The sequence below is a fragment of the Ursus maritimus genome, unplaced genomic scaffold (genome assembly GCF_017311325.1).
Source record: "Ursus maritimus isolate PB19 unplaced genomic scaffold, ASM1731132v1 scaffold_23, whole genome shotgun sequence".
NCBI classification, from domain to species: Eukaryota; Metazoa; Chordata; class Mammalia; order Carnivora; family Ursidae; genus Ursus; species Ursus maritimus.
This window is the reverse complement of record NW_024424786.1, coordinates 7,019,657-7,043,220: the sequence shown is the minus strand read 5'-3', so window position 1 is coordinate 7,043,220 and position 23,564 is coordinate 7,019,657. Positions and strand designations below refer to the sequence as shown.

General features: G+C 38.2%; 1 protein-coding gene and 1 pseudogene across 1 annotated transcript in view; one reads left to right on the top strand and one right to left on the bottom strand.

The window, feature by feature from the left end:
- The window catches only part of LDHC (lactate dehydrogenase C), a 44,611-nt gene extending 24,817 nt beyond the window's left edge, over positions 1-19,794 (bottom strand). Inside the window, exons 1-3 of the mRNA XM_008686923.1 lie at positions 19,669-19,794; positions 12,731-12,848; positions 2,945-3,118 (exon numbers count right to left, since the gene is read on the bottom strand). Coding sequence (XP_008685145.1) covers positions 2,945-3,118; positions 12,731-12,848; positions 19,669-19,794 — 418 coding nt within the window. The remainder of the gene's footprint in view (positions 1-2,944; positions 3,119-12,730; positions 12,849-19,668) is intronic.
- On the top strand, positions 7,891-8,200 carry LOC103659407 (annotated as a pseudogene).
- Positions 19,795-23,564: the final 3,770 nt, after the last annotated feature.

Below are 23,564 nucleotides of genomic sequence, written 5' to 3'. Positions count from 1 at the left end.
AACCCACAGCTATTATCATCCTCAATGGGGAAAACCTGAGAGCTTTTCTCTAAGGTCAGGAACAAGACAGCGATGTTCATTCTCACCACTTTTATCCAACATAGTACTGGAAGTCTTAGCCACTGCAATCACACAACACAAAGGAACAAAAGGCATCTAAATCAGCAAGGAAAAAGAGAAACTGTCAGTATTTGCACATAACGTGATTCTATATATAGAAAGCCCAAAAGAATCCACAAAAAAACCTGCTAGAACTGATCAACGAATTCAGTAAAGTCACAGGATATAAAATCGACATACAGAAATCTGTTATATTTCTATACACTAATAATGAAGCAGCAAAAAGAGAAATTAAGGAATCAATCCCATTTATAATTGCAACAAAAACAATAACATACCTAGGAATAAACCTAACCAAAGAAATGAAAGACCTATACTCTGAAAACTATGAAGCACTGATGAAAGAAACTGAAGATGACACAAAGAAATGGAAAGACATTCCATGCTCATGGATTGGAAGAACAAACATTGTTAAAATGTCCATGCTGCCCAAAGCAATTTGCACATTTAATGTAATCCCTCTCAAAATATCAACAGCATTTTTCACAGAGCTAGAACAAACAATCCTAATTTGTATAGAACCACAGAAGACCCCAAATAGCCAAAGCAACCTTGAAAAATAAAAGCAAACATGGAGACATCACAGTTCTGGACTTCAAGTTATATTACAAAGCTGTAGTGATCAAAACAGTATGGTACTGGCAAAAAGAGACATCTAGATCAATGGAATCGAATAGAAAACCCAGAAATAACCCCACAACTATATGGTCAATTAATTTTCGACAAAGCAGGAAAGAATATCCAATGGGAAAAAGACAGTCTCTTCAATAAATGATGTTGTGAAAACTGGACAGCCACATGCAAAAGAATGAAACTGGACCACTTTCTTACACCATACTCAAAAGTAAACTCAAAATGGATGAAAGACCTACATGTGACACAGGAAACCATTAAAATCCAAGAAGAAAGCACAGGCAGTAACCTCTTTGACATAAGCCATAGCAACTTCTTTCTAGATATGTCTCCTAAGGCAAAGGAAACCAAATCAAAAATAAATTATTGGGACTACATCAAAGTAAAAAGCTTCTGCAGAGCAAAGGAAATAATCAATGAAACTAAAAGGCAACCTATGGAATGGGAGAAGATACTCGCAAATGATGTATCTGATAAAGGGTTAGTATCCAAAATATGTAGGCCAGTGATGGGTATTAAGGAGGGCACATATTGCATGGTGCACTGGGTATTATACACAAATAATGAATCATGGAACACTACATCAAAAACTAGAATATGCTATATGGTAACTAACATAACATAATAAAAAATTATTATTAAAAAAATATGTAAAGAACTTACAAAATTCAACATCCTCCAAATGAATAACCCAATTAAAAAACAGGCAAAAGACATGAATAAACATTTTTCCAAAGAAAACATACAGATGGCCAACAGATATATGAAAACATGCTCATTATTCATCATCAGGGAAATACAAATCTAAACCACACAAGATATCACCTCACTTTTTTGTCAGAAAGGCTAAAATCAAAAAACAACAAGTGTTGGCGAGGATGTGGAGAAAAAAGAACCCTCATGCATTGTTGGAAGGAACATAAATTGGTACAGCCACTGTGGAAAACAGTATCAAGGTTCCTCAAAAAATTAAAAACAGAAATGCCATATGATCCAATTATTCTACTATTGGGTATTTACCCCCTAAAAATGAAAACACTAATTTAAAAAGATATATGCACCCCTATATTTTTTGCAGCATTATTTACAATAGCCAAGATATAGAAGCAATGTAAGTGTCCATCAACAGACAAATGGATAAGGAAAATGTGGCATATAATGGAATATTATGCAACTATAAAAAATGAGATTGTACCATTTGAGAAAACATGGATGGACCTAAATGGTATTATGCTAACTGAAATAAATCAGATTGAGAAAGAGAAATACCATAAGATTCCACTCATAAGTAGAATCCAAAAAAAAAATGAATAAACAAACAAAAAGCAGAGGCAGACCTAAATACAGAGAACAAACTCATGGTTGCCAAAGGGGAGGGGAGGGGAGGGGCTGGGCAAAATGGGTGAAGGGGAGAAGGAGATACAAGCTTCTAGTTATGGAATGAATAAGTCTCAGGAATAAAAGACAGCACAAGAAGAAAAAAAAGATGTGCGATATATATATACACATACACACAATATAATATATATACAATATGATATATTGTGTATATATATACACAATTCAATTTAATATTCAGCTACAAAAAGGAGGAAATCCTGCCATTTGACAACATGGATGGATCTTGAAGGCACTATGTTAAGTGAAGTAAATCTGACAGAGAAAGACAAATACTGTATGATGTCGCTTATATATGGATTCTAAAAAAGCCAAACTCGTAAAAACAAAGAGGTGGTTGCCAGGGGCTGGGGGAGGGGGAAATGGAGAGATGTTTATAGTTACAGTTATAAAATGAATAAGTTCTGAGTCTCTAATGTACAGCATGGTGATTATAGTTCACAATAGAGTTAACAATACTGTATTATATACTTAAAAGCTGCTAAGAGCGTAAATCTTAAATGTTTTCACCATAAAAAGGAAATGGTAATTATGTGAGGTATTGGAAGTGTTAATTAACCCTACTGTGATAATCATTTTGCAATATACAAGTATATCAAATCATCGTATTATACACATTAAACTTACACATTGTGTCAATTGTATCTCAATAACGCTGGAAAAAAATCTTGATATTATATACTTTGAATGGGTGCAGTTTATTGTACATAAACATTACCTCTATGAAGTTGTTTTTTAAAAACAGTATGGAAAGATCATCTTTATTCAGTTAAAGGGAGGATAAAAGACTTACCTGGATTTGAAACAATAAGCATCTTACAGTCGGGACTATGTTGGACTATGGTAGGAATGATTGATTTCATGATGTTCACATTACGTTGCACCAGGGCAAGGCGACTTTCTCCCTCCTGTTGGCGTGCACCTGCTGTGACAATAACTAATTTGGAGTTTGCAGATACTATGTAATCTAAAAAGAAACAGAAGGCAATACTTGGATCAAGAATGCTGTAATTACTGTGCCTCACCTCTTTAAAAGTCTATTGTATGACCTTGGTATTAAAGTCATCTATCAGCGTGCCTGGGTGGCTTAGTTGGTTAAGTGTCTGCCTTCGGCTCAGGTCATGATCCCAGGGCCCTGAGACTGAGCCCCGCATCAGCTCCCTGCTCAGAGGACAGTCTGCTTCTCTGTCTCCTTCTGCCTCCCACCACTTGTACTCTCTCTTTCTCTCAAATAAATAAAATCTTAAAAAAATAAAGTCCTCATCTATCATAAATAAATAAAGTACACGTACACATCTACCTTCATGTCTGGCATTTGCAGATGAACAGACTTTCCATGTAATAATGTTACATTGCATAACCTGAAGGAGGCCTTGTTACTATGACTTACAATTTTCACATTTTTTTCAAATAACATATTCTACCATCCCTTTTAGCCCACATTCTCATTTCTTATTAAGGCCTGAGGCAATGCAAGTCAACTCTCTCTGGCTTCTTAGAAACACCTTATGAAGCTTAGAACTCTGAGAATTTATATCTTTTTCAAGATTCTAAGGATGAGCATGTATTTACTTCTAACTACTATAAGGGACTAGATTTGAGATCACAAAGAAGTTCTTGATCCTTACAAGAAGGTTAACTACTTTTTAAGTCTGATGACCAGTCATAAAACTGTTTTCCCTATTAAATCCAATGATAATATGCTGAATATCCCAAACTGGACTTTTAAAAAAGCACTATACACCTGGAAGTTATTTTCCATACGGATATCAAAAATTAGGGGCGCCTGAATGACACAGCGGTTAAGCATCTGCCTTCGGCTCAGGGTGTGATCCCGGCATTATGGGATCGAGCCCCACATCAGGCTCCTCCGCTGGGAGCCTGCTTCTTCCTCTCCCACTCCCCCTGCTTGTGTTCCCTCTCTCGCTGGCTGTCTCTATCTCTGTCAAATAAATAAATAAAATCTTAAAAAAATTAAACCATTTAAGATCTCCTATATATCCCATCTCTTTTTTAAAAAAAACTTATTTTATGCTTTTATTTGTTTGTTTGTTTGTTTGTTGAATCTCTACACCCCATATGCGGCTTGAACTCACAACCCTGAGGTCAAGCGTTGCATGCTCTTCAAACTGAGCCAGCCAGGTGTTCCCATGCTCTCTTAAAAAAGGAAATCTGCTTAATTTTAAAGACATTATTGCATCTCCATTTATGGTCATTTCATATCTTTCTAAACCAAAAGAGGAGATAATTTATAAACCATAAACACATTAATGTTTTCCCTGCCTCAGTCAAGATTTTAACTAGAAAGACAAACTTAGAAAGATGGCTTTTCTTAGACTGACATGTTTCATATTATCTAGGAAATTATCTCTCCTTTGCATCAAGTAAAAGACCTATAGGAGGAAGTTCTTCTCTGCACACAGTCTACTCATTCTTGTTCAAAGACCTTGCTTGACGATCACCTTCCATAAAGTTTTATCTAACCACAGAAATCCAGAGTAATCTCTTAATCTCTCTTTCCCCCTCCCTCTTTCCCTCCCTCCTACCCCCTCAACTTTTAGAGGATAAATGGGCAAAAATCCTTGCAACTTCTTCAGAGTCATCGCTCCATAGTTCAGATTATTTGAAATACTATGATGTTCAACAAATATAATTAAAGTGTCTACCAAAGTAAAACATCAAGTCTTTTCATAATCTGCCTCCAAATTATCTTATTAACTCTGTGTCTTAATTTTGTCAGATTTTCCAGGTGCCCTGATTCTGGTAATGCCATCATCCCCTCACCTGTTATTTTCCTTTCTAAATATAACTCAACCCTCTAAGAGACAGCAAGCCATAATGGTCTGGAGCAAAGGCTCTAAGCTCCAACTGCCTATACCCTGACTCTGCCACTTCCTAGCTGTGTGACCTTGGACAAGTATTTTGCCTGCTCCTCTGACCCTTAGATCCTCATCTGCCAGACTGAGCTAATAATAGTTTTTCTTTTATATGGTTCTTAAGAAAATGGTTCAGTGAGTTAGTACACAAAAAGTACTCAGAACAGTGCCTTGGGGCGCCTGGGTGGCACAGAGGTTAAGCGTCTGCCTTCGGCTCAGGGCGTGATCCTGGCGTTATGGGATCGAGCCCCACATCAGGCTCCTCCGCTGTGAGCCTGCTTCTTCCTCTCCCACTCCCCCTGCTTGTGTTCCCTCTCTCGCTGGCTGTCTCTGTCTCTGTCGAATAAATAAATAAAATCTTTAAAAAAAAAAAAAGAACAGTGCCTAGTATATATTAAATAGTCAATAAATTTCAGCCATTATTGTTGTTATTATATTAGCCAAGTACTTCTTCAAATACCAGTTTCTCCACTAGGCATCTTCCAATCATATCATTCATTAATACCACTCTCGACTGAATTTTTATAGCATTTACTGCCTATAATTCTCAAATAGTCCTTATATATGCTTCCTTGTGTTTACTTTTCATGTTTATGTTGTACTTACATTCTTGATAATAAGCTCCATAATAACAGGTTTTGATTTCATATTCCTCCCCTTGTTTGACAAATACTTTAGCACCTTCTGTGTTCCCAGCACTTGGGCTCTGTGTTAACTATTGTATATATGAGGCAATTAAAAACATCTTGGATAATCAATAATGTTCCATTGCTCTTCATCATTAGAACTCACTAAATGTATTTTCAAAATGCTTTATTGTGTAGTACATCATTCATATAGAATAATGTTTAAGAAATGTGTTCATTTTTTAAAATATTAAAGTTAACAACTCCATAAAAATCACACAAATTAGAACATCACCAAAATCTTGGAAGCCCCTGCGTACCTCTAATAGGTTGCATCTCTACGTCTCATACTCAGAGGTTGCCAACCATTCTTCAGAGTGGTTAAAATTATACATGCACAAAGTTGTACCATCTACGCATGTTTAAACAATATATTCAGTGTCACCTGTTTTTGAATCATAAGGTATATATTACTTTAGCTAAATATCATATAACTGATATTTATCCACATTAACTGTGTCCCTGTAGTTCATTGACTTTCACTGTTGCATAATATCACAATGTACAATATATGTAACTTGGTATTCAGTGAATTGTTTCTAGTTTGGGGCTATTACAAATCACATCACTTGTACCTGAATCTTGTACACATCACTTGTACACATCATTCGTGTACCTGAACCTAGTGCACGTGTGCACAAATTTCTCTTGGGAAATACCTAGGGATGCAATTTCTGGGTTGTGGGATATGTTCATGTTCAACTTCACCAGGTAACTGACAATTTTTTTTTTTTTTTTTTTTTTTTTGGTGAGAGAGAGAGCATGAGCAGGGGGAGGGGCAGAGGGAGAAGCAGGCTCCCTGATGAGCAGGGAGCCCGATGCAGGACTTGATCCCATGATCCTGGGATCATGACCTGAACCAAAGGCAGACACTTAACTGACTGAGCCACCCAGGCGCCCTACTGATAAACTTTTAAAAAGGGATTTTACTCTACTGCGTTCCTACATGTCATGCATGAGAGTACCTATTGTTCTACATCCTTTTCCCTTTTCCCTTTCACCTTTTACCCACACACTTTTACCAATCTAATGGCTGTGTAATGATATATTGATACGCCTTTTATTTTCCTTTTCTTGGTTACTAATGAGATTGTCTTTTCATATATTTACAGGCCATTTGAGTTTCTTCTTTTGTGAAATGTTCAAGTCTTTCCCCATTTTTCTATTGGGTTATATATATTTATCTTATTTTTTTATTTTTTAAAGATTTATTCATCAATTTGAGAGAGAGAGAGCATGAGCAAGAGGGGCTTATTTATTATGCAAGTATTTTTATTCTAAACACTATTCTTTTGTCAACTGCTCATGTTGAAAATACCTTCTCTTAGTTTATGACTTTCTCTTCACTCTTTTACAGGGTCTTTTCATAAACACAAATTCTAAACTTTATATTCTTTCTTTTACTGTTCATGCTTTTTGTTTCTTTGTGTTTAAGAAATCCCTATCTGGGATGCCTGGGTGGCACAGTGAGTTAAGCAGCCAACTCTTGGTTTCAGCTCAGATCGTGATCTAAGGGTTGTGAGATTGAGCCCGGAGTTGGGCTCCCTGTTCAGTGTGGAGTCTGCTTAAGACTCTCTTCCTGTGCCCCTCCCCTGCTCATTCTCTCTCTCTCACTCTCTCTCAAATAAATAAATAAATAAATATTTTTTTAAAAAGAAATTCTTCCCTACCATGAGGTCATAAAAATATTCTCTATTATCTTCTCAACAGAAGTTTCACCTTTCACATTTTGGCCTTTAACCAACCTGGAACTAATTTGTATGTGTGTTATCAGACAAGGGTTCAATTTTACTACTTTCCATAAAAATAACCATTTCCATAACAAAAAATTTGATTAAGTCCATACATTTCCCATTGATCAGTGTTATATAACAATCTTTTGTTTGTCTCTGCACTTAATTTGTGTAGCTTTATAAAGTCTTGATATCTGGTAAAACAAGTTCTCACCACCTTGTTTTTTTTTTTTTTCCCTGAGAATATCTTGTCAAGATATACCTTTGGCTCAGGTCATGATCCCGGGTTCCTGGGATCAAGTCCCACATGGGGCTTCTTGCTCAGCGGGGAGCCTGCTTCTCCCTCTGCCTCTCCCCCTGCTCGTGCTCTCTCTCTCTCAAATAAATACATAAAATATTTTTTAAAAATAATATGTTTTTGACTGGGCAGCCCAGGCCATCATCATGGTGAAGCTGAGCAAAGAGGCCAAGCTGTGGCAGCTCTTCAAGATGGCCAATATGCCATCCACTGAGACTTTAGTCCTCTCATGATTTACCAGGGTTTTAGAGGTGTGCAGATCCTGGAATGCCTGAACCAACTGTTTTGAACTGACTTTGGGGATAAAGGACTATGTTTATTTGGATTTGGAAGCGATCAATCCACAGGAACAACGTGAAAGGCACACACACTAGCTGGGGTAAGAGATGTCATTCAGGCATTCACCAGTTGGGTGGCATACGTTTCCACACAGATGCATCTGTGGCAGAGTGGAACCTCTACTGAATTATTTATGATAGACGGCATCAAAATAAGTGTTTTTAATGATCTTTTTTAAAATGTCTATTCTTGGACCTTTGAATTTCTAAATGAATTTCAGAATGAATTTAGTGTGTACAACAACAAAGAACTTTTTGAGCTTTTGACTATGGTTGTATATCATCTATAGTCATGAGAAGAATGGACATCCTACAATAGAGACTTACATGAGACTTCTACATGCAAGGTCTATCTATTTATGTATTTAATTAACATCATTCAACAAGGTTGTATTCTTTTCTGAATAAAAGCTCTTATAGATATCTTGTTAGATTTATTCCCACATACTTCTTATTTTTGATAATGTAAATAATAGCTTTAAATTCTTTTGCTTGCTTTTGACATATATAAGTACAATGAATTTTTTATTAATAACTTTATGTCCAGCATCCTCACTAAACTCTTAGCTCTATAAGTTATCTCTTTTCTTATGTTTTTTTTTCCTTTACCTTCTTTTTGGTTCATTAGGTATGTTTTTCTAATTTTACTTCTTCCCCTTTACTAATTTAGAGGTTACACTGTTTCTATTCTTTTAAAGGTTATCACAGAAGTTACAATATGCATATTTAAGTTATCAAAGTCCAAAGGTAATCTTCACCTTTCCATCTTCCCTAATGACTGAAGAACTTAGAACATTACTTCATTCCCCACTACCAGATTTCACACCCAGATTTATATGCTATATTTTTAATTTTTTTAATCCCATAAGACATTATATAGTTTTATACAATTTATATTTATTTAGATTTATCCTCATTTTTACCATTTTCTGTGCTCTTCATATTTTTTCTTGCATCTCAGACCTTGTATCTAAGATCACTTTTCTTTTGCCTTACGTATGTATTTTTACATTTTTAATTTTTTTAATTTTTAATTTTTTAAAATTTTTTATTTAAGTTCAATTTAATTAACATATACTGTATGATTAGTTTCAGAGGTAGAATCCAGTGCATCAATTGCATACAATACCCAGTGCTCATTACTTCAAGTGCCCTCGTTAATGCCCATCACCCAATTACCCCATGCCCCACCCACCTCCCCTCCAGCAATCCTCAGTTTGTTTCCCATAGTTATGAGTCTCTTATGGTTTGCCTCCCTCTCGATTTTTGTCTTATTTTATTTTTCCTTCCCTTCCCCTATGTTCATCTGTTTTGTTTCTTAAATCCCACATATGAGTAAAATCATATGGTATTTGTTTTTCTCTGATTGACTTATTTCACTTAGCATAATACCCTCTAGTTCCATCCACATCATTGCAAATGACAAGATTTCATTCTTTTTGATGGCTGAGTAATATCCTTATACACACACACACACACACACACACACACACACATACATATTTTGGCTTTGCATTTTTATTAGTGAGGGTCTGATGGTAACTTAGTCTGTCTGAAAATGTCTGTATTAAAACCTTATTCTTGGGTCGCCTGGGTGGCTCAGCCGTTAAGCCTGTCTGCCTTCAGCTCAGGGCATGGACCCGGCATTCTGGGATCGAGCCCCCATCAGGCTCCTCTGCTGGAAGCCTGCTTCTTCCTCTCCCACTCCCCATGCTTGTGTTCCCTCTCTCGCTGGCTGTCTCTCTCTGTCAAATAAATAAATAAAATCTTAAAAAAAAAAAACAACAACAACCTTATTCTTGAAAGATACTATTGCTGGGTAGAGATTCTGGGTTGACATTTACTCTCTCTCAGCACATTAAAGATATCATTTCATTGTATTCTGGTTTCGCTGGGCTGTTGATAATAAGTCAGTTACTCTTTTTCTGTAATTTGTCTAATCACAATTTTTTCTTGTCTTTGCCTTTAGTGTTCTCTAATTTCACAAGAATGTGTCTAGATAGGGATTTTGTATTTATCCTTGAGATTATTTGGCTTGAGTGTGTGGGTTATTTTTCATTAGTTCTCAAAAATGCTCAATTATAAATCTTCAAATATTTCTTCTTCCCCATTCACTTTTCTAATTAGATGTACATGACATTTTATCACTTTATCCTCTATGATTCTTAGCCTGTCCTATTTTTTACTTCTTGCTATCTTCTTCGTAATTGCCTTAGATTCATTGTTTCTCTCTTCTTCAATGTGTCTGCTCTATTATTAAATCCATCAATTGAGTTTTTAAAATTTCATTCTATTTAACATTTAGAAGTTATATTTGGCTATTTTACTGTTCCTTTTTTAAGACTTTAATTAATTAATTAATTAATTAATTTATATTTGTGGGGGAAGAGAGTAGGGGGGAGAGGCAGGGGGAGAAAATCTCAAACAGATTCTGCACTAGAGCACGGAGCCCAACACAGGGCTCGATGCCATGACCCTGATCCCATGGCCTGAGCAGAAATCAAGGGTTGGACACTTAACTGATTGAGCCACCCAGGCACCCCTATATTTGGCTATTTTAAAAATATGGGTTTTTTTAAATAGTTTCCTGTCTCATACTGATACTTTCAAGTTTGCCCTTTATTTCTTTAAGTGGAATAATTATAGTTAATTTCTCATTTGTGTTTCATAATTTCAACATCTGAAATCTATGGTGGCCTTTTCTGTTATCTCTGGTTCTTGCTCATGCATCTTCTTGGTACATTTAATTATTCCTACTGGGAGATGTTCATTTTTTTGGAATTTTATTTGTGGAACTTCTTTGAGGCCTGAAATACAGTGGGTTTCTTCCAGAGACTATCTTAAGTCTTTTTTTTTTAAAGATGTATGTATTTATTTATTTATTTGAGAGAGAGAGAGAGAAAGTGGGGGGAGGAGCAGAGGGAGCGAACCTTCACACAGACTCCCCACTGAACATGGAGCCTGACTCAAGGCTTGATTCACTGACACATGAAATCCTGACCTGAGCTGAAACCAAAGAGTCAAATACTTAACCAACTAAGCTACCCAGGAGCCCTAAGACTATCTTAAGTCTTAACACTGATGGAGATTTTTTTTGGAATTCAAATAAGGGCCAGCTGGTGGCTACAAATTGTTGGCCACCATTTCCCTCCTTTACTCAAGCAGCTGAAACACTTGATTTTACTGTCGGTCCTCAGAGGTAAGGAGAAAGGAATTACTTCTAGGTTATCTTTATATTAAGGAATTGGCAAATGAGGGCCAGCAAGCCACATCTGGCCCATCACCTGTTTTAGTAAATAATATCTCATTGGAACATAGCCACACGCATTCACATGCCGTTGATCATTACTTCAGAATTACAACAGCAGAGTTGAGTAGTTTTGACGGAGACTGTATAGCCCACAAAACCTAAAATATTTACCATCTGACCCTTTACAAAAGTTTACTAACCCCTGATGTAGTCCATTGGGGTTCCAGCTTTATGCAGTTAATTCCTATAGAACTCCCCAAATTAAGCTCTGTGTCCAGTCTCCTAAATCCTGTGAGGCAGTGGAAACCAGAATTGAACCTCACTAAGTTTGACTAATGCTAGCTAGTGGAAACTAGCTACAGTGCTTTGCTTAACTCTCTAGTTTCCTGACTTCACTCAATGCCTATTCTGAAAGTGTCTTTATGAAGAGCATATCAATTCTTTAAGGACTGATAATTTATTTCTTTCATATTTTATGGAGTTTTGTTATTTACAGCAAAAAGATTGATCCACGTATTTATCCTGCCACATCGCTAGAAAATAAAGGCTGAATGGCTTTTTAAAGTATTTTAATACAGTAGGAGCTCTTTTAACCTGACTCTACTGAACTCAGTAAATTAACTGATATAAAACATACTGATATCTAAGGCAACTGAATACTCTCAACTAGTAGACTTTCATATGGGAGGTCTGTGTACTTCTGCTCATTGGTTGTTGCATATCAAGAATTAGTCATGTTTATATCCAAATGTATTTATGCCAATTGTATCTATTTAGTATATAATATGAGTTAAGTCACTAAAATACAAGTATGAAAGAAATGCATGGTAAAGATAACCAGTATATTCAGGATTGAGACATGAATAGATGTAACACAGAACATATGAACTAAATTAGTAATGTTTTATTTTTTTTGCTGGGTGTTAGATACACTGACGTTTGTTATACTTAAACTCTTTTTATATGTCAAGTATTTCATAATTAATTTTTTAATGACTGTTTCTTTTTTTAAGATTTTATTTATTTATTTGAGAGAAAGACAGAGAGAGCGTGAGCAGGGCGAGTGGCAGAGGAAGAGGGAGAAGCAGACTCCCCACTGAGCAGGGAGCCCAATGTTGGGCTCCATCCCAGGACCCTGAGATTATGACCTGAGCTGAAGTCAGAAGCCTAACCGACTGAGCCACCCAGGTGCCCCTGTTATCCCCCTGCTTGTGCTCTCTTTCAAATAAATAAATAAAATATTTTAAAAAATGATTTAAAATAAAAAATTAACCTTTTAAACTGTATGTCCTAATGAGAGTGGTGCTATTTTTAATTTCATATTTAATGATAGCAGTTTGGTAAAATTCATTACTCTTTTTTAAAGCTCTGAAAAGAACTCTTTAAATTCAAATTAACCTTTTCCAGAGGTAATCTTTGAAGTATTAAAGAAAAGACTGCCATGCTGAAGATCCATCATTTCTCCCTTCAATTTGTCCACTGCGACATCAACGAGGGTGAGTTCATCGGCCAAATCCTAAAATACATGAGAGTTTTGAATAACATGTTCTGAAGAATGTTCCTATTTCAGTTTTAGAAAATGAGAAAAATTCGTGTGTGACTACTTTATAATCAAAGTATAGTTACATTTTAAAAGAAAAAATGATATAAAAGTGATAGTTTGTGAATGTGCCTAGAGTGACCAGAAGTCAAGGTAAGCAACAGAATGTAGCAAAAATTACTAATTGCTTTGCCTTCGTATAATTGCTAAATTTTTAGAAGTGGCTTTTTTTCCACTTCAGATAATAGTTTAAAAATGATGATGGGGCACCTGGGTGGCACAGCGGTTAAGCGTCTGCCTTCGGCTCAGGGCGTGATCCCAGCGTTCTGGGATCGAGCCCCACATCAGGCTCCTCCCCTGGGAGCCTGCTTCTCCCTCTCCCATCCCCCTGCTTGTGCTCCCTCTCTTGCTGGCTGTCTCTATCTCTGTCGAATAAATAAATAAAATCTTTTAAAAAATAAAATAAAATAAAATAAAATAAAATAAAATTAAATTAAATTAAAATGATGAAAAGCTATTAAGTTCTTTCAAAGGATTGTATTACATTTAACCTTTCTGCCTAATTTCTGAATTGGCTGAAGTTTTTAGTACGCATCCTTATGGCCAAAATAGAAAGGTGGCCTCCTGTGGGAACCCATTTCATGCACAGCACATTTAACATCGGATCTCCAACCTAGGGGTAGATGGGCATATAACCAGACCATAGCTCCCTGTCGGCCAGCCACACAACCATGAGGGTAAACAATGGATACATTTAACAACCATTCTGTTTTTTACTTTCAGCACCATATTCAATAAATTTCAAGAGATATTCAACACTTGATTATAAAATAAGCTTTGTGTTTAATGGTTTTGCCCAACTGTAAGCTAATGTAATTGTTCTGAGCATGTTTAAGGTAGGCTAGGCTAAGCTATGATAGGTGGAATAGGTGTATTAAATACATTTTCAACTTAGGATATTTTCAACTTATGATGAGTTTACTGGGACATAACCTCATCATAAATCTAGGAAGATCTGTATAGTCTCCTTTTTGCTTATCCTAATTTGAATTGAGTTTACCAAATGAGACAGAATACAGAACTATATAGAAGGAGTGTTTTCCCTCGGATTCCAGTGGCCAGATTCTAAAACTGAGAAGTAAGGCAAAGGGGTCAAAATCTCTATTTGCTACTGTTTTTTCTCTGCTCAGATACCATCTGACCTTTCTGGAAAACCGTAGATTCTAAAATGTACTAAATCATGTGTTACATATCAGGAATATGAGGAAGATAGGCAGTCTCACCCAGAAGGATCACATATCACTTCCAAGCTAACTGGTAAGAAAACCAGATCATGTTTTTGGATCCATTTTTATATTAGTCTGTGTATCTGTCTGGGTCTGAACAGGAAAACAAAAACCACTCTAAGCATTTCAACATATGGTATTTAATATAGGGAATTGGTTAGACAGCTGTTGGAGGGCTGAAAGCACAAAAGGGGAACATGTGAGGTAACTCAGAGATAGATCACAGTATGAAGCTACTACTCCTAAGACTGAGGGAACAAAGAGAGAGACTAAAGGAGGTGCTTCATGGAGCCAGGCTCAGACCTCTGGAAGAAGCAAAACCTGGCTGCTACTGATACCACTGAAGGAGCAAAATGAGGCTGGGAACTCCAAAAGAAACTGGAAGCTAGAACCAACTGCTACCATGAGGTAAAGGTCTGCCGATGAGTTGAAACTGAACAAAACAATGAGCAAACAGGAAGGAGGTCACTTCTCCACTCCTGACTTCCAACTTCCCTCTAGTGCCCCCTATTGGCAGAACCTAACAAGATGCCAACTGGCAAAGGAGAAAAAGATTATGCAGAGATCCAGCATCACAGAATACAGAAAGCTGGATTTGGAGTTGAGTGACAATAATTTAATAACCAACACAGCCTGCTTTTAAATTGTATTTCCAACTTGAATTATATCTCTTCTAAACAAATTACCAGACAATTCTCTTTTCAAGGGAATCTTCCCAGCTCTGTTTGACTGCCAAAGACAGAACTCAAATAATCCCTAAAAGGTTTTGTTTTTTAAGAATTAACTATATCTATGTGAGTCATTTCTCAAATAGAATTCCAAATAGAGAGTCTGGGTTTGTTTAGCCTGTCAGAATCTTTTAAGAATAGTTATGAGCTGGTTGCCTAAGTGGCATAGTCTGTTAAGCATCTGACTCTTGGTTTTGCCTCAGGTCATTATCTCAGGGTCATGGGATCGTGCCCTGCATTGGGCTCCATGTTCAGCAAGGAGTCTGCTTAAGACTCTCTCTCCCTACTATGGACTCTGGGAAACAAAGTGAGGGTTGCAGAGGGGAGGGAGGTGGGGGGATGGGCTAGCCTGGTGATGGATAGTAAGGAGGGTACGTATTGCATGGAGCACTGGGTGTTATACGCAAACAATGAATCATGGAACACTACAACAAAAACTAATGATGTACTGTATGGTGATTAACATATAGTCACCATAACTAACTCTCTCTCCCTCTCCCACTGTCCCTCCACCCCAGGTCTCTCTGTCTCTCAAATAAATAAATAAATAAATAAATCTTAAAAAAAAAAAAAAGAATAGTTATGATCATTCCAGGATCTCTTTTCCAGGGAGTTCTAGAATAACCATAGTAAGGTAAGAGAATAGTAAAGTAAGAGAAAAGTAAGAGAACTAAAATCAATCTAAGGAAAACTCCTAGGACCACTTTATTCTGTACAGCACAAGGAAGTAGATGTACTGTTATGCTTTAAAATCCAACTTTCAATGATATATGCAGGTGTTACAGTACTCATTACAGGTATATGTCCCTTGAAGTCAATAAACTATGTAAATATGCATATTTTAATATCCTTCATCATTTTCCATTTATTCAATTCACATCAATGTGAACTGGATATTTACCAGTATACTATGGATTCTAGTAGGAAATACATGGGCTCCAACAACTGACCTTCTCTCACAACTGGAGTTTGGAAATGTCATGATAATGTGTCTCGGAGGAGGCTTTTTTTTGATTCATTTGCTGAGCACTCAATAAATTCTTTTTTTCAAAAGATTTTACTTTTAAGTAATCTCCCCACCCAATGTGGGCTCAAACTCACAACGCCAAGATCAAGAGTCACATGCTCCACTGACTGAGCCAGGCAGGTGCCCCATTCAATAAATTCTTTTTTTTTTTTCAATAAATTCTTTGTAACTGCAAACTCACATCCTTCAGTTTTAGACTTTTTCTTTTATCTCTTGAATAATTTTCTTCCCTTTATTTTTTTCTTTTTTTAAAAGATTTTATTTATTCATTTGGGGGAGAAAGAGAGAGAGAGCAAGTGGTGGGGTAAGAGGGAAAGGGAGAAGCAGACTCCCCACTGGGCAGGGAGCCTGACGTGGCACTCGATCCTGGGACCTGGAGATCATGACCTGAGCTGAAGGCAGATGCTTAAATGACTGAATCACCCAGGTGCTCCCCCCTCCTTTATTTTTTCTTACTGAAATGTCAGTGAGTGATAGGACCTCCTATTGGTCCTCTAATTTCATCTCTTTTCTATATTCCATCTTTGACAATCTGCTTTCTAGCAGCGCAGTGGAAGTCAAAGGGTTCCTGCTTCACTGTCCAACATGTAGACCTTCAACTAATCCTACTGTTTTCAATAAGATGCCTGTCTTTACTGTCCTTGATGTCTTGAGTGCAGAACCTGACTGATTCAATTTCTCCAAGGAATATACTCCTTCCCCTTGCATGCTGAGATGTGAGAGGTGGTTGCTTGGTAGATTAAGGTGCAGAAGAGAATCTGATGGTTTTCCTTCTGATCATATAAACTTTGAACCAATTCTCCTATGTTTGTCCCATCCCTTACTTCCACTTTGTGAGGCAGTTGGTACTTCCAATTCCTGAGCCTTTCTTGGGGTTGTGAAATTTAACTGGCTTTGCTTCTTCTCACCTTCCTCTGCCAGTTTTTAAAAATTACCTAAATAATATAGTAAAGCTTTTAAGAACACAACAGGATCTGTGTCCAGATTGCCAAGGTTTGCATTCTAGCCCCTTCACCTATACTAGCCACTTGACCATGGGCAAGTTACTTGATATCTGTGCTTCAGTATTCTCATTTATAAATGAAGATGGTAACAGTACCTATCTCCCAAGGTTGTTTTAAAGATTAAATAATATCTTAAAAATACTTAGAAAAGCAAAAGGCTTGGGTTTTTTTGTTTTTTGTTTTAGATTTTATTTATTTGAGACAGAGATTGTGAGAGAGAGCACAAGTGCAGGGAGGGGAGTTGGAGAAGGAGAAGCAGACTCCCCACTGAGCAGGGAGCCTGATGTGGGGCTTGATCCCAGGACCCTGAGATCATGACCTGAGCTGAAGGCAGACACCTAACTAACTGAGCCACCCAGGTGCCCCAAGAAGCAAAAGTCTTGTACACTGAAAAACACAAACATTGCTGAAACATATTAAAGAAGACACAAAAAAGTGGAAAGACATCACATGATCATGGATTGGAATACCTGATATTGTTAAGATGTCAACACAGCCAAAACAATCTACAGATTCAATGCAAACCCCTATGAAATCCCAATGACATTTTTTAAAGAAATAGAACAAAATCCATTCTGAAGAATCTTAAAGGACTCCAAATGGCCAAAACAATCTTGAAAAAGAATAAATTTGGAGGTCTCATGCTTCCTGAATTCAAAACTTATTACAAAGCTACATCAAAATAGCATGGTGTTGGCATAAAGACATGTAGACCAATGGAATAGAGAGCCCAGAAATAAACTCTCACATATATGGTCAAATGATTTTTGACAGAAGTGCCAGGGCCATTCAATGGGGGAAAGGAGAGTCTTTTCAACAAATCATACAGGAGTAAGTGGATATTTACAGGCAAAAAAAAGGAAATTGGACCTATACCTTACACCATGTACATAATTAAAAATGGATCAAAGATCTCAATGTAAGACCTAAAACTATATAAAACTCTTAGGAGAAAATATAAGGAAAAAGATTCATGACATTGGACTTGGCAATGATTTTTGGATATGACACCAAAACACATGCAACAAAAATAAAAACAAATAAATTGAGCCTGGGTGGCTCAGCTGGTTAAGCATCTGACTCTTGATATCAGCTCAGGTCATGATCTCAGGGTCGTGAGACTGAGCCCTGTGTTGGGGTCCATGCTGGGCATGGAGCCTGCTTAAGTTTCTCTCTCTCTCTCCCTCTGCCCCTCCCACCCCCCTCCCACTCGCTCACTCTCTTAAAAAAAATAAATTGAATTACATTAAAATTAAAAATGTCTGTGCATCAAAGAACACAATCAGCAGAGAGAAAAGAAAACCATGGAGTGGGAGAAAATATTTGAAAATCACAAATTTGGTAAGAGATTAATATCTAGAATATAAAAAGAACTCCTACAAATCAATAACAAATAACCCAATAACCTAAAAACAGGCAAAGGAGGGGTGTTTGGGTGGTTCAGTCAGTTAAGTGCCCGACTCTTGATTTCAGCTCAGAGCATGCTCTCAAGGTCCTGGGGTCAAGCCCTGCCTTGGGCTCTGCACTCAGCAGGGAGTCTGCTTGAGATTCTCTCTCTTCCACTCTCTCTTTGCTCCTCCCCACCTCCATCACCCCCCCCACACACACACACTCCCTCTTTCTAAAAATAAATAAAATCTTAAAAAAAAGGATTCTTGGGGCACCTGGGTGGCTCAGTTGGTTAAGCGACAGACTCTTGATTTCAGCTCAGGTCATGATCTCAGGGTCCTGGGATTGATTACAGGCTCCATATACAGCAGGGAGTCAGCGTGAAGATTTCTCGCCCTCTCCCTCTCCCTCTGCCCCTCCCCCGCTCACATGCTCTCTCTCCCTCTCTAAAATAAATCTTTTTAAAAAAATAAATAAAGGGGTACCTGGGTGGCTCATTCTGTTAAGCCTCTGCCTTCTGTTCAGGTCATGATCCCAGGGCCCTGGGATTGAGCCCCACATTGGGCTCCCAGCTCATCCGGGAATCTGCTACTCCCTCTGCCCCTCCCCCCTACTTGTGCTTCCTATCTCTCGTGTCCTCTCTCCCTCAAATAATTTTTTTCAAATTAATTAAAATTGAAAAAAAAGATTATCTCTCTCCCCCCTCCTTCTGTCCTCTCCACTCCAACATGTGTGCTCCATGTGTTTGCATATATATATGCAAAGGATTTGAACACTTCTCCAAAGACATACAAATTGCCAACAAGCATATGAAAAGATGCTGCAGAAACAGAAAGGAAAATTAAAGGACTTCCATTGTTATTTTACCAAATTTGGTACTTTTAGTTTTATAATGAGCAGGTAATACTTACACTTGAACAAAAAAAAATTAAAGATTTTTTATTTTTAAGTAATCTCTATACCCACGTGGGGCTTGAACTCACAACCCTGAGATCAAGAGTCCCACACTCCTCCAACTGAGCCAGCCAGGCGCCCCTAAAAAAATTTTTTTTAAGTATAACCTTCTGGGAAGTATGACTTTCACCCATTACTCTTCCAGGAAGGTAAGGAATGGGATCGTTTAAACAGAATATTAACAAAATAATGCAGTCAATGTGTCTCCTATGAATCAATTTAAATAGTCTAACAATGCGGGACACATGGTAAACTCCAAATAAATATTTCTTAAATTATGTCAAAATCAGATAAGTGAATACACATTTGCTGTCAGAAGATTAGCCCTACAACCCTGAACTCACCAACGTCTACAAGACCTAAAAATTCTTACTTGATTTTCAGCCACAGGATAGGCTTCTTACTTACCTTCAATAAGATACAAATAGCACAAGCCATGCCTACAGCACCAGTTCCAACAATGGTGATCTTACTCTGGGAGATTTTATCTTCCCCAATTAGATTCTCAATAAGCTTCTCCTTGATGGTTGACATTTTGAAAACCTGACAGGGATAATGAAATTTCAGTGGAATCAAACTCCCTAAATTGATCACTCTCATAGGTATCAATGTGCTAACCACACTGAACATCTAAGGGCTTAGCTATTGAGTTTGCAGAATATTGGAGCCGAGTGCGGTGGGAAAGCGAAAAAAAGGGGTGTGGAGAGGTAGAGAAGAACCAGTCTACCTAGGGGCTGGGGACCAATAAGCTTTTTTATTTCTCCCTGCCCTCAAGCCATCATTTTCACCCCAGTACTAGACACTCACAAATGCTTTGTTTGGCGCAGCTTAGTACAGACAGCCGGAACACGCCACGCACTGCCTTTAAGGAAGATTAAAAACAGAGAGAGCGAGAGAGAAACCACCAACGGCAGTCTAGGTGCGAAGCCCTATAACGGTTACTCTCTGGACCGCCACCGCAAGAACGCTCTCACGCACGACTCTTTCGTCAGCACGCAAGCTCCGCCCACCGCTGGCCCAGGCGCAGGCGCATTGGCAGGCACTTAACGCCCTCTGGTTCCCGGAGGGCGCCGGGTTCGTAGTGTGTGCGGTTGCGTCCTCCTTTCCCCTGCGAAGAATTTTAGGCAAGCTTTAATAAGAGTGTGCAAAAGAGGGATATTGGAAGTATAGTTTCATTTCCCTCAGCCAGCCTAGGCCTGGGGCTGATTTTAGTGCTGAATTTTTGGAAACCCTCATGTCTATAGGCTGGTGGGGAGAGCCAGGCTTGAGTCCCCAGTGGGAAAAAGCTCTTCTGGGAGCATCTCCTGTTCGTAGGGCGGTGCCATCTTAAGACACTGTCTGAGGAGATTGCTTCCAAATTGCTTCCAGATGACTTGCCTCTTTCTAAGAGGGCATACTGAAGGGACCTGAGCCCCAAAGATGAAGAATTTAAGTAAAGGGTGGGCTTGGGAATGACCAACCTGAATTTGAAGGACGGACTTTTCGATGTACTTACCATACCCTTGTCTACACATTTATTTGCAGGAATTTAAAACATTATTGAGGGGCGCCTGGGTGGCTCAGTCGTTAAGCGTCTGCCTTCGGCTCAGGGCGTGATCCCAGAGTCCTGAGATCGAGCCCCACATTAGGCTCCTCCGCTGGGAGCCTGCTTCTTCCTCTCCCACTCCCCCTGCTTGTGTTCCCTCTCTCACTGGCTGTCTCTGTTAAATAAATAAAATCTTTAAAAAAAAAATTATTGAGCTAACTTCAGGATGGAGTGCTGACATAAAGATTGAATTAAAGTAGTAATGAAAAGGAAAGGCCACATCTAGTTTTCTACAGGTGGTTTTAACTTATACCAAGAATTTATAACCACAGAAGGGGGCACAACTTCTTCAATCATCTTTTGTTGAGTATTTGCATTTGAATCCTTTTCCATTTTCTGTTTCAAAGCCTATGGTTTGTTTTTAATGTAGTACACACCATGCAGTCACCCTGCTTAAAACCTCACCATGGCTTTCCATTACACTTAAAATAACCAATTTTTTAAGTTACTTAATTTTTTATTAATTTCAGAGGTAGAATTTAGTGATTCATCAATAAAATAACTAATTTTTACCACAACCTAAAAGACATTCACAATTTGGCCTCCCCCTAGCCCTCCAACTTCATCTTAAGACACTCTCACCTCACTCCCCTCCAGGTTCTGGACAGCTTTTACCTTGGCTCAGGACTTTTTGCTGTTCCCTATTTCTTTCTTTCTTTCTTTCTTTCTTTCTTTCTTTCTTTCTTTCTTTCTTTCTTTCTTTTTTTAAGATTTTTTTATTTATTTACTTGACAGAGATAGACAGCCAGCGAGAGAGGGAACACAAGCAGGGGGAGTGGGAGAGGAAGAAGCAGGCTCCCAGAGGAGGAGCCCGATGTGGGGCTCGATCCTGTAACGCCGGGATCACGCCCTGAGCTGAAGGCAGACGCCTAACGAGTGCGCTACCCAGGCGCCCCTGCTGTTCCCTATTTCTATAAAGTTGTTCTCCAACCATTCTCAAAGTTGATTCCTTATTTTCAGTCTTGAGCATAAATGGCACTTTCTCTAGCTTTCTTTGACCAATGTCAATTACCACCACCTCCCCAAATCTCTCCTATTTCTCTTATGGCACTTTTCACAAACTATCAACCCCAAGACAGAAGCAGCAGCCAATGTTGGTCCTGTACTACCATTTGCTTTGTGTGCTCACTTGCACAGCAACTCCGGTACTTGTACCTCATTTAACACTCAGTTGAGAGGTCGGCACTGCTGGCCAGGATGACCAAAAGGCCTCTGGTGGCAAAAGGAGGTATCATCTTGGTAGCGACCAAACTCCTGATATAGGTGACGAAAAAGGCTCTTCATTCATACCAACCCAAGGTGCAGGGCACTGCCTGAGTGGGCTCTCTGGGCAGCTACAATCCAAGCTAACTTAATCATTTTGCTTGACTGCAACAATCTACTTACAGGAGGGCCAGGATTTGTACATTCCAAAAACTGCCAAACTGTAGTAGGAATGCAGTAAAGATTTCTGAAAGAGCATGGCTTTGAAGTCCTGACACTTTTACTTGGCAACATGGGCTTTAGTGCAAATGTTGACCCATCTACATGCATATATATGGACATATTTATCTATATATATGGGAGAACTATGTTCTGAACATTCCATTTGCTTCCCCCACTAACTGGCAACTTGTGTAAAGTGGGACTAAGGCATACTTAATCCACTTCCCAAGGTTATTAAGACTAAAATGAGATCATATTACATTTAAAAGAATCAGGGCTTCTTGCAGAGCTGGCCTATTCCTTGCCTGGGATAGGAAGATACAAGTTGATCCCGGAACACTTTTTGGGCCAGAAAATGAGGAAGCTTTACAAGATTAAATCTAAAAAATTCATGAAAGATTAAGCTAATAAACTTTAAGCATTATTTTTCAGTCATGTTGGTATTGACTAATATCAGGTATGAAATTAATAAATGTAAATAAATTTTTTAGTTGTCTCAAAGTTTACAAGAGGCTATGGGCGTTAAGTACAGGTTTCTATTTGGAGTAATTAAAAAGTTCTAAGATTAGATACTGGTGAAGGCTGCACAAGTATGCAAATCCACAGAATTAAACTTTAAAAGGTCAATTTTATGTGTAAATTTTATCTTAGAGGCTTTTTTTTTTTTTGAGCCTATAGAAAAGCAAATCCTATTATACTACTTGTCCAGACTACATAATTTGCAGGGGTGCCTGGGTGGCTCATTCAGTTAACCCTCAACTCTTCGTTTTAGCTCAGGTCATGATTGCTTGGGAGACAGAGCTCCAGTTTGGACTCAAGTCATGATTTCATGGGTCCTGAGACCAAGCTGTGCTTATGGCTCCGCACTCAGCAGGGAGTCCGCTTAAAGATTCTCTCCCTCTGTTCCTCACCTCCCTCTCTCAAATAAATCTTAAAGACTACATAGTTCAATCTTGTCCTTTTACATTTGAGACACACTTGGGAAAAAAAAACCATAATTCTCTTCACTAGCTCTCAGGAAGTAAACTGGTGAAAGAACCTGGAGACATGATGGCGATAAATTTGTTCTAGTTAGCCTCTAGGAGTATTCAGGCCTGGGTAAGGGTCATAGTTGTAGATGTATTTTGAGGAAAACCTAAAGACAACTTTCGAGTGGACAACCACCAGGACTATTTGCTTTAAAATTGTCAAGTGCCATTATGTTACTGGCTTCCAGAGGGCAAAGGTTCTTAAAAATCCGTGTTTCCCGGACACCTGGGTGCCTCAGTTGATTAAGCGTCTGCCTTTGGCTCAG